This window comes from Melanaphis sacchari, unplaced genomic scaffold, assembly GCF_002803265.2.
Source record: "Melanaphis sacchari strain LSU unplaced genomic scaffold, SCAv2.0 Contig225_pilon_pilon, whole genome shotgun sequence".
In the NCBI taxonomy this organism is placed as follows: Eukaryota; Metazoa; Arthropoda; class Insecta; order Hemiptera; family Aphididae; genus Melanaphis; species Melanaphis sacchari.
The window spans coordinates 412,995-425,505 of NW_020271102.1; the positions used below are offsets into that span (position 1 = coordinate 412,995).

General features: G+C 25.0%; 1 protein-coding gene across 2 annotated transcripts; it reads right to left on the reverse strand.

The window, feature by feature from the left end:
* Nucleotides 1–5,384: 5,384 nt before the first annotated feature.
* Nucleotides 5,385–8,994, reverse strand: LOC112594253 (phospholipase ABHD3-like). 2 transcript variants are annotated; one of them, XM_025338943.1, is made up of 9 exons: nt 8,721–8,994; nt 8,516–8,655; nt 7,753–7,922; nt 7,460–7,679; nt 6,286–6,398; nt 6,036–6,215; nt 5,901–5,958; nt 5,675–5,840; nt 5,385–5,607 (listed from the first exon to the last, which is right to left on the reverse strand). In XM_025338943.1, exons 2-9 carry the CDS (start codon nt 8,627–8,629, stop codon nt 5,420–5,422), a joined length of 1,209 nt encoding a protein of 402 aa, XP_025194728.1. In that variant the 5' UTR covers nt 8,630–8,655; nt 8,721–8,994; the 3' UTR covers nt 5,385–5,419. The 2 variants fall into 2 exon arrangements, with proteins under 2 accessions (XP_025194728.1, XP_025194730.1); XM_025338945.1 differs by lacking the exon at nt 8,721–8,994 and having other exon boundaries at nt 8,516–8,680.
* Nucleotides 8,995–12,511: the final 3,517 nt, after the last annotated feature.

Here is a 12,511-nt window from a genome sequence, read left to right on the forward strand (position 1 = left end):
TTAATAATTTTATATTATCTCTCTATAAGTTTTAACTGAATTTGATATCACTTTATTGCAATATAATCTATAGATTTGCAACTATGATAAAATGAATCTTTTTTTGTCTTTATGAGAATAAAGAAACAGTTAAATATAATAATTTATGTCCTTAATCATGAAAAATATTCACTGAAAAACGTGATTTCCCAAAAACCTTCAAAATATACACTACAAACTAAAAATATGCTCTTATAATCAAAAAATATGTCCTTTACGGCTTTACACCCAAAAATGTCAAAACATGCAAAAATATGCACTAAAAACTTTGAGATTTCAGTCATAAACGTTGTGAAATGTATTTTGTACCTACTTACTCTGCATACGAAAAGGTAAACCAGAAAAAATATGCGAATGCATGAAAGTCCTTGCTCTAATTATAAAGAACCGTGTAAAAAAAAAAATATTCAAATAGGTAAATATTATTTTATGGGTAACAGAAAAAGAATTAATTTGCATACCTACTACAAAAGTGACCTTTAAAATTCTTGATATTTTTTCCAACTCAATACATTTGCTGAAGTTTTACGCTCTAATGCTCTAATAAATGGTACCGAATTTACGTGCCACTTCATAAATGCATAACTTTTTGTTTACCAATTTTCCTTTATTATTATTGTTTCCTTTAAATTTAGATAGGTACTAATTTTAATAAAATCTTTTTTCAAAAAATATTTTTGTGTATGTGGGTGTGTGTGTACGTATTTAACGTTTCTTTAGGAAAAGTAAAAATTCTTCACTTTTCACTTAGAGTAATGTTTCTAATCACAAATTTAATCTAGTACATTATAAAGGGGGGAAAGGGGTCAAGAATACAAATTTACTTATCAAAATAATTAAGAAAAACAGAAATATTAACGCAAAAACAATTTTTAACAAAATTGATTTTATCTTTTTATTGTAATTTGCAAATAAATAATTTTAGAAACTTTTTCACTATATATTTAAAAAAAAGTATTTTCTAAACATAAATAATTTCAAATCATTTCAATTGAAAATTTTAATATTTTAGCTCCTTTAAAATTATTTATAGACATATATTTGTAATTTTAGACTTTTTCGATGTATTTATAATATCTATCATGTTTTTGTAAATAAAAAATTTGATAATTTATTGCAAGATTTCTTATAAGTTGGTCTTACATTAGTAGATTCTAAATTTGAATTTTGACGAAATTGGGTGTTTTATAAATATACAAGATTTAAAATATTTTTAGAAATAGAGGCTAAAGTGGAGTTTTATGTCATTTTTATTCCTTTATGCAACAATTTACCATTGAATTCAGATTTAACGCATCTATTAATCCATTTCAATGATAAGATACACTGAGAAGTCTGCTACAGAGTAAATCGACTTTGCTAGTTTTTCGTACACGAATTTGGGCTAGTGAAAAACTAATAGGTAGCTATTTATAACCTATAAAATAAGATTCTTATTAAAATTTGAATTTGTTTTAAAATATTATAAATAGTTTATAATAAGTAAGCACAATAATATTACTCATGTTAATTATTAATTATTATTATATATTATAACTAAGAGCATTTACAGACATTCAAAAGATCAGGGTAAAAAGTGTTTCATACAATATATGTCTATACACAATAAACAAAGTTCCAAAGATGTCTTACCCATTTTTATTTTTTAATAATAATTTTCAAACACTGCTTTTTTGAAATTTTGTGGCAATATCTAAGCTTATTTTTTCTAAAAAGTTATAGATATCGAAACTCAAACTAGTAGTTTTTGAGTTATTAAAATGTATTTACTAAGGATAAATAGTCTTAAAAAATGATTTTACACAAATATAAAATATATTTAATTTTTTGTTTAAATTTTGTTTTAAAGTTTTATTTATTCAACTTTTTACAAAATAAGAACAATAAGAACAGTTGATGGTATAGCTAAAAAAAAAAAAATAAGTAAATAAGACAGATCTGACGGCTGTAGAGGCCTCCTAGCGGAGATATTACAACATGAACATAAATTATTTAGACTAGTAGGTCACGACACCACTGTCTTTTAAGTCTTTTAATAGGATTGCCTGGAATAGAAGCAGAAGATAGATCGGAGATCAAGAGATTCTTATGGTGGGCTAGTCGGGTGTTGAAACGTTTATAATGTGTTTTGGCTAGTTCGGAGACAAAAGGTATTTTGAGGTCAGTGTGGAAGGTGTGGTTAGAGGCATAGAATGGCGCTTTTAGTATTATACATAAGGTTTTAGATTGGAAATTTTGGCAGCACCCCATACTTGAATCCCATAGGTCCAGATGGGCCTGAGAAGGAGTTTGTAGATCAGGAGTTTATTGGAGAACTTCATGTGCTTAGATGTTAGAAGTGGTCGAAGGAGTCGTAAGCGGTTATTGAGTGTGTGGTCTTTACTAATTATGTGAGGTTTTTAGATAAGACGGCAGTCTATAAGAATACTAAGGTACCGTACACACTAGGCAATGTAATGAAGCAATTGATTATCAAGGTAAAGCGGTGGACATATTTCGTGGCGAACCGCAAAGGTACCGTGAATGGATTTGATTTCATTCATTTTTACATCCCAAGTTTTGTACCATGATTAAAGGAATGAAAAAATGAGATGATCTTGAATGTAAAAAGATGCTATGACCGGATCTGAGCTTGTTGTTAGTATAGATTTGTCATCAGCAAAGCCGCCGATAAGAGTATTAGATGAGGTAGGCTGGTCTGAAATATAGATATTGAAAAGTAGGGGAGTAACTACTGCACCTTGTGATACACCTGCTTTTATTTCAGCAGAAAAAGAACCTACACGTACTGAAAAGAACCTATCTTCAAGGTAGAATTTGAGGATCAGATAGAAGTGGCTAGGGCGAAGTTTTAATTTATAGAGAAGGCCTGAATGCCAGATTCTATCAAAGGCTTGGGAGACGTCGATGATAGCACCAGTGCAATATAGTTTTTCCTCGAGGGCAAATGCAATTTTGTCAACCAGGTGATGAACCTGATGAATCGTTGAGTGACAATCATGAAAACCAAATTGAGAGTTGGGTAGTATTTTAGCTTCATCAGCTATTGGCAATATTCGCTTGAGGAGAAGTTTTTGATATATAATATTTAATCATGTAGTCTGACAATCTTTATTAATTTTAAATTGTTAACGAATTATCTTTTAATTTTTATCATAATTAAATTGATTTTTCTAAAACTTTTAAGTTATTAAAACCCAAATAACTTTCAAACTAGTTATCATGTATTTACCTATAGGTTAAACGACATGCATATAGTAAGTACCAGGTACTCAAATTTCAATAATCAAAAATTAATAATAATTTCCAAGACATCTGCTTAAAAATATACAGAAAAAATAGAACAGTTGAATATAAAGCACTAAAAAGGTAGAAAATACAATAATATAGATTAATAAAAAAACCTTGAAAAAGTGAAATTAAATTTTAGATTTAGATTCTTTGTATTCCAAAATAGGATTTTTATTTAACTCCCCAAAAATATATCATGAAATTTAATAAGATTTAGAGAAATCATTTTTCAATTATCCACATGGCTATATGTTTTCAATAATATTATCTATCAATTTTAATCTATGGAACATATTGTATTAACGAAATATATTAGCAAGTTGGATTCATTAATTAACATAATGTTAATTGTTTTTTCTATTTTTAGCAACTTTATATCTTTGAATTTTATGTACAAGTATACTATAACAAAAGGAGCAATATGCATTATTTACGCTGACTATTATAAGTAAAGACCGGATTTATATGCATTTTAAATTGTAAAATATGCATGCAAACATGCACTAAAAAAAGTCAAAATATGCAAGGAAAAAATGCAAAACATGCAAAATAAAATTTCAATTTTATATTTGATTTTAATTTTGCAGTGATAATTATTTATTAATTTTATTACATTTTTCATAAACAAAAAGTTACATGTATAATATAGTACAAAAATTTAATTTTTTGTTAAATTGTAATTTAATTTTTAAACATTGATATATTGTAAAAAATATTTTATTAAAATTAAATAGTAGATACATTGGTGATATACTGATATAAATAGGAAAAAAGTACGAACAATTTTATTGAAGGTAGTAAATTATTAATTTGAAAAACAATAAGTTATCAAAGTATGTTCCATGTTTATTTCCGTGAAATTATGACGGTGATCTGTAAGAATGTACTTGTATGATGAAAAACTACGTTCGACATCAACACTGGTGATTGGAGCATATTTAAAATTTGCTATTATATCCAGCGAATAATTTGGAACAGATAAATCGTCGAAATTAGCACTGTCACCTTGAAGTATTTTTGAAATTTCTTTTAAAACCATTAATCCTTTATTTTTATTCAAAACGTTTTTACATTTTGTTTTAATTATTGTACTATTTGCACTAGTAGGAAGTTCATTAACAGAGTTTTCCACTTGTTCTAAAATTTTTAACGAGTCTACAAGGGACAAATTAGAGGTTTCAAGCTTTTTGATACTTTCAACGATACATAAAAAATTTGCTTTAATGTAAGCAAGATCATATTTTACATTAAATTTATTAAAAATTGATTTACAATTTTGAATGCATTTTGTATTATCTTCTAAGTTTTCAATCACATTTTTGAACTCTTCAAAATGATCTGCGTAAAAAAAGGTTGACTCTAGCCAAGTACCCCAACGGGTAATTATTGGCTGCGGTGGTAAATGTGTAATTGGCAACATTTCTTTATATAATTGAATTCTATACGGAGCCTTTGAGATATTCTTTGAGACGTTAAATATTTGATATTATAATATTATATAAACGTACCTATGATCTATGTTTTTATTTGTATATTTTTACGGTTTTTGTTAAAATATGCAAAAATATGCAGATCATGCATTAACGTCAGAATATGCAAAAATATGCAGTATAAAATTTTGATATTTAATCAATCAAGTAATGATTTGTGGACACTCATTGACTGCATGTATATGATGTTGAAAATAACAACATGCATTTTATGCAAAATCCGGTCTTTAATTATAAGTATGGTGAAATGCCTTGCACCATTTTTATGTATTTTAAAACATTAATAGATAGTCCTAAAATTATCATTTTTAATAATTGATTAAAGACATTTAGATTTTTTAAATATGAATAGAAAAAATGTCCTATTGAGTAAAATTTTTATTTTAAGTTCAATATAACTTATAATTTTAAATAATAAGTACATAGCAAATAATTAAATCTAATATATTTTTTAAACTTAACCATAGAAAAAATAAATCTATTTAAATATAATAAAATATGTATACATTAAACAAATTAAAATATTTGATCATAATATATTTTATCTAAAACAGTAAATACGCTTAATTCTAATTAATATACTAATAAAAATAACAATTTTAACTATTATATTTCTTATAGTTATTATTTTTAAATATTGAGCTAAAATATTGGTCAATTATACGAAACATAAATTCATTTCTATTGCTAAATGGCCATACACCTTCTATAAAACCAATATGTCCACCTTTAACTGTAACCAAAATTGCTACATTTTCATTATTGTCAGCACTCTCTAGAGGCAGATCTAAACAAAAATCAACATTATCCTAATTACAATACAAACTATTTTAAATTTACTTAATAATATTTACCAGATTCCAAACAGAATGGATCGTCAGCAGCACTCAAACACAAACAAGGCACTTTAATACGATCCAATTTATCATGAAGTGATGCTTTTTTATAGTAATCTTCAACAGATTCATGTTCAAATAACTTGATAGTATAGTTTGCATCAAATTCTCTTATTGTTTTACTCTGAAAGTACATTATTTTTTATTTTACCAAAATTAATAGTTATATATAAAAATTCTATACTTTAATGACTTGATTATAATCCCATTTATGACTTGATGAACTTAACATATTGCTACTACTAAAATATAAAAATAAAACATTCATCATTGTAATAAATAAGTTCATTAAATATAATTGACAAACAATTAAACTTACTTTTCAATAAGGTTACAAAGACATTTTGCTAAGTATGAACAGAGAAGACGATTTAAAAATGGTTTTTCTATATTTTCTGTAGTCGCAATTAAATTCCATGGCACTGAGATTAACATAGCAGCAGAAAAGTATTTGTGATTATATTGCTCATTAGATGATAAAAAACTTCCCAATAAAAGCCTATTATGTAAAATAATAACTATAATTTATAAACATGAAAAATAAAATAAATAACTCATAGATTACTTACCCACCCATAGATACACCAATTCCACCTAAAATTGTGTCTGGATACTTGCTTTTTATATGACCAACAACTTCAGTTAAATCATCAATATTATTAGCAGAATAAGTTCTTGGAGTCTAAAATAAAGATGAATTAAATTTAAGTATGTCACTATTGATTAATTAATACCATTTACTATTTAGATTGGTTTTAAAATTTTTAAGTTCTTTAATTTTTTTTAAATTTTAAAAGAGAAAATGAGTATCTTTTTAAATTATTATTATTATTATTAATATTATTATTATTGAAACTTTGTACTTGATAGCAATTTTTCTTCTTGATGAGCAATTTATTAAATAAATTATTTATCAATGTTATGTTCTTCCCTAGGTAATTAAAAAAATAAATATTATTATCGAAGATGTAATTAATTTTTTATATTTTTAATTTACAATTACTTAAATTTAAATTTTAAATGTTACTACACTATAACCTGTTAATTTTATTAGTTAATACACTAATTATAATATTCGAAAAACCTGTTTATGTTGTGGCATTGTATATTAAATACATAGGCTCTATTTCAGATTCTTATAAGGGGATGCAAATATTTTATGGGGCAAATATCTCCCCCCCCCCCCCAACAGATCAATTATTGTAAAAATGAATTTCCTATATTTTTAATTTAAGCATTTTTACTTAAATTTAAATGTTATTCACAAAATTATGCATACAATCTAAACAGAAATATATGCAAACTATGACTAAGTATACAAGAGTATCATAAATTATAATAAAAATAAAAAAAAAATTGATCACTTGGTCAAAATATCTAGTAAATATATATTGATTAGAACTAATTAACATTAAGGTCAATGATAAACACAAATTTCAAAGGGGTGAGAGTGCATACCATGCCCCAAATGATACTTCTGATAAAATATTTTTAAACACAATCAGAAAAAAATAGTTTTTATAGTAGGATTTAATGCCTTTTTAATAATATGCAGTCATGCAATTTGCAAATAACATTAAATCTGAAAAAATGTAGTATTGATTACTTCTTCATAAACATATTACTGTAAGATCATTGACTTGTAACAAGATTATTTTAATAAAAAAATATTAAAAAGAACTTTATGCACTTATTTAATTCTTAGTATGATATGTAGTTAAAATTATACTAGTATTTAGTTACCTTTAATTCAATACCACCAATCCCTCTATAATTGAAAACGACAATCCTGAATCCAGATTTCTGCACAGCTAATGATGTAGCTCTAACATACTCACATTTACTGTCACCTGTTAATCCTGGTAAAAACAAAATTGTTGCATCATGCATATCGACCGGACGTTTCACAGGTTCCAACCAATCCAATGCCACTTCACCACCATCCTTTAATGTGAATATTTCTCTAAAATAAAATTAATGTTTAAACATTTTTTAATGAAAAAAAAAATTGTAATTAAATAGCTGTGTATGGATACCTAATATATGGTGCTGGAGGAACTACAAATGATCGTATCAAACTTGCTAATACACTTTGAAATCTAGCTTCAAAACACCAGATTGTTGGCCAATACTTTTTATTGATAATTGGAACATTTTGATGAATAAAGTTTTTAAATTCTCCTTCTTTACAATGTACTTTGGGTGCCTAAATAATATTTTATAATTTATTGTCTAATATGCAAGTATAAAATAAACAATTTATTTTAATTTTTTTTAATTTCTCTGCGTAAAATGTTATGTTTTTGATCAGTGATTCTCACTTGTTTATTACTGAGTACCCCCACATTTTTATAAACAATAACTAATAAGTATACCACCAAAATTATAAAAGCTGATTTAAGATGAGGTAATAAATATAGGCTTTAAATGAATATATATTACATTAAGCTTTTTATTATTAATTTGTGTATTGAATATTAAGTGTAAGTTAAAAAAGTGTAAAAAAAATTGTAATGTTTTTTTAATTTTATTATGTACTACCTGGATAGCTTTTGCATACCCATCTATAGGTGGCTGAAAACTATTGTCCTAGATTAGTTTATTATTATTATTCAACTTGTAATATTCTAAATTACTTTAAAACTGCAGGTATTAAAAACATAAATAAACAGTTATGAAATATGATTAATTTTTTGGGAAAGCTATGAATAATATTAAAAATATATCTAATGCATTTTTAAAACTAAATATATAATAGTATTATTGTAAATAATATTGAGTAAATTAATATATTCTTACTTTAACTGCAAACATAAAATAATAATTTATAAAACCAACAGCAGCAGTCACCCCAACAATATACGAAGATGGCAATGAACAGAATTTGGCAACATTATTTGTTATAATATCCATGTTGTATTTAACAAATAATTAAATTTCTGAAAATTATCTATCTTTAAACAATTAATGTACAATTTGTTAAAAGTAATATTTTGGTAGTTACTTTAGGTAAAAAATATCTGTATAGTTAGTGTTTTAGAAAATTCTCTTGCTCATGGCGAATTAAAAAGCATTACAGATTTATACTATATACACCTACAAACTGTGTACCCAATTAAATTCAAAATGAATTTAATTATAATTCATAATTTATGAACTCAAAGGTCATTACTGAATACTATAACTACAATGCCTACTTCTTATAACTCTTTAACACTTCAGATATGATATAGTTATAAAAAATAAAAGGTATAAAAAAATAATTAATTCAATATTCAATAGAATTATGTAATAACATATTTCATTGCACCTATCGCGGAACTTTTAATACAGAATTGAGAATACTATCATTGATTATAGAATAGGTAGGCTATTTTATAATCAATGCAATCACTCTAATCCTTATCGACCAAAATTGATAACAATAAAACGTGTTGAAACACTTGAAACCACAGGATAAATGAATTTCATTTATTCTGTGCTTAAGTCAAATGAAACCAGTAAACCAGTTCCAAATAATGAATATCACAAACTAAGAAATCTATATGATGAAAAAACATTTTTTGTTATTATGTGACGGAAATTTATTAATTTTTTCTTCAATTTCTACCAAACATTTATTAGCAATTTTAGAAAAAAAATAAAAATATTTATATATATTTTCTTTTATAGCTCATTTTACGAAAGTAAGAGATTATTAATAAATTATAGTAAAATGTTTAACAAATAGTAATTGAAATACAAGAATGTAGTTACTATTATTTACTAAACACAGTAATGACTTCAATTAAGAAAATCTTAGTGTGTAAGTAAAGTAGATTAATTTTAGGTAAAAGTATGTTTTTTAATTGTGTAGGCTTATTTTTGTAGATGAAGTACTTATACAAAATTAATTTTAATGTGGGTAAGCACATTTTTATTATACCTTAATCTCGATTGACTTACACTGGGACCAATGAATTCAGAATCAAATACTAATTTAGTTTTTTACTAGTTTTCATACAATTTTAATTCAGTTCAATTATTATCAACCATTATATTAAATCATTAACTTCACATATAAGATGAAAGTAGAATAGGTTACTACTTGTTTAATTTGAATAATTTATTTAATTGCATAGATACTTGATAAAATTTTTCATGTATCTGATTAAATATCTAGTTCAATGAACATACATATATTTATCTTATACATAACCAATAAATTATTTGTTTTAAATTATTATCATCTTCAAATAAAATTCAACTATTAATATTGAATAATTATTTATTTTTTGTAATGGATGTCCAGAACAAATTTTAATGAATTTTTGGCATAAATACATAACAAACTTCATTAGGTTTTGATGAAAATATAAGTTTTTGGATGTAATCGTGTTTAGATTCTTATTATATAAGACGTGAGAATTATGCAAATTATTCAGATCTTCATACCCACTGCTCTTTGTTTGAAGTTTGTGGGTATTCTGTCAACTATGATTAATTTCACTTAAAAACACTATAAAATTATTATATATACAGTGTGTTCACGCTAAGAGGTACCACTAAATATTTCATTTGGATGATCTCGTACTGAAATGGGGTTTTCGCTGAATGACAGATAGTACTTAAATACACATTTTTTAGATAAATTTCAAATTTTTAACACTTTCGATACGCGCATGCGTGATACAACTTACTTTTTTTTAAATGGTGATACCATTTTTTTTTTTTTACATATTCGGAAAGAGTATTTTTTTCTAAACAATTTATGTATAAAAAGTTTTTTTCTAATTACAATATTGGTATATGAAATTTAACGATGAAATTTAATATTTACGAGTAATTTGTTTTTGACGAAATTTAAAACTAAATTCAACTTATTTTTACTTATTACTAGTTATTAGTATTCAATATTGTTAAATACCTGTTTGCACACAGATAAGATATAAATAAACACTTTTTTTATCGTAGTAATCGTAAATAAGATAGCTAATTGAAGGTAATGAAAACTATAAAATTGTACATCTGTTGTACTTCGTTCAGTTGCGGCAACCTTAACGAACGGTCGCCTTATGTCCCACCTACAAGTTATAGTTAACGTCTGCTATCTACTTGCTAAACCGTTTGTGTTTATATAATAATGCTAAAAATATCTAAGGCTACATTAATTACATTGCTATTCTATACTATAAAATAAATAATAGGATTCAGGACAGATTTCATGGTGGTTTGGTTATATCTAAAGCCATTGGAATTACTAAATTATTATTATCAAAAATGATAGCAATGACATAATGACATCATGGACATCGTTTATTTTCTTGCTATGAATCCATTTGTTCAAAATACCCTGAGCCATAATCCAGTATATATAAACTTTATAACATCCTTGTATTCATTTCACAAGATATCGCTGAAATAGAATATTCTGATACATCCCATTATTAGGTTCTACTGAAAATTGAAAGTCTCAAAATCCGTTTTCTTTTCTATCAATAATATTATTTGTCATACACTAATTTAAAATAATCATTTATATATTCTCTCATAGCAACATTAATCTTTATCCAGACATGCATTTGTGAATGTATGGTTATTTTGTTAGTATAATAAAATAAAATTTATATTTTTGCCACATCTGACCCATCAACGCTCGGAATAAATTTCAACACATGTAAGTACAACATATTGCACTTATATTTTAAAGAACCTATATCTCTTCCATCCATTTTATTAATAGTTTATTCTATTTGTATTACTGATTTTACAGTGTTTGTGATCATTGGAAACGCCTCTAATGCATTTGATAATACACATTTAAGTATTAACTTCATATTAAAATGTAATGTTATTGAAGAAACAGGTGAAAATAGTATTGACTGATAAATCAAATTTACTAATAGCTAATATAAATTAAAAATATACAGTTAATAAACTAATATAAACACCTGCAACATTACGTTATTAAAAACAGTAGTAGAAATAGAAAAATATAAATATATTATTTGCAAATATGTGTCAATAGAGACCTCTAGCTTTCTTTCTTCTAATTTTAATTATTTTATTCTATAAAAATTTTGTAGTAAATAAAATAATAGTGTATAACTCTAAGTGATTAAAAGTGGTTAGTAATATTTTTAGGAGGTCTATTTAACTTTTGATAAAACTAAAAATTGATTATGTAGCAGATAAAATTTTAAATAAACAAAAATACTTCTAAAATTAAATTAAATTAAATACAGATTTAATTGATTTATACTATATAATCATTTTAAACTATCTTTCTTAAATAATATCTTATCTAAAATTAAAATACCAATAATTATAATTGAGGTGGTAAGATACTAAAAAGTAATCTAAATAAGATAACTATAATATTTTAAAAACTAGATACAAGACACATGTATCTATGATATGTATAAGATATAAGATAAATAAATTTATTATTTTATTAATTCTTGATTACCTTGGATACAGGCCTATGTTAGGTACGCTCATAAATAATTTGAATTGATGATTGCTAAACGACACGAGTCACATTTTGTGAAACATCGCAGGCCAGAAAACTTTGTAAATCAATAATAAAAACATTATATTGGCTTATATACACAAATTATGTATAATCAGAGCATAATATATTTTCTACAAGTATTCACCATTTTAAGCAAAATTTTTGCAGGAATTATTTAAATTATACACTTTTATCAATTGTTCAAAGTTTTAGGTGACAAATCGGTATTGCTAGTTTCGGTTACGTATTGCTTGTTACCATTTAAAAAGAGTAGGTTGTATCGCGCATGCGCGTATCGAAAA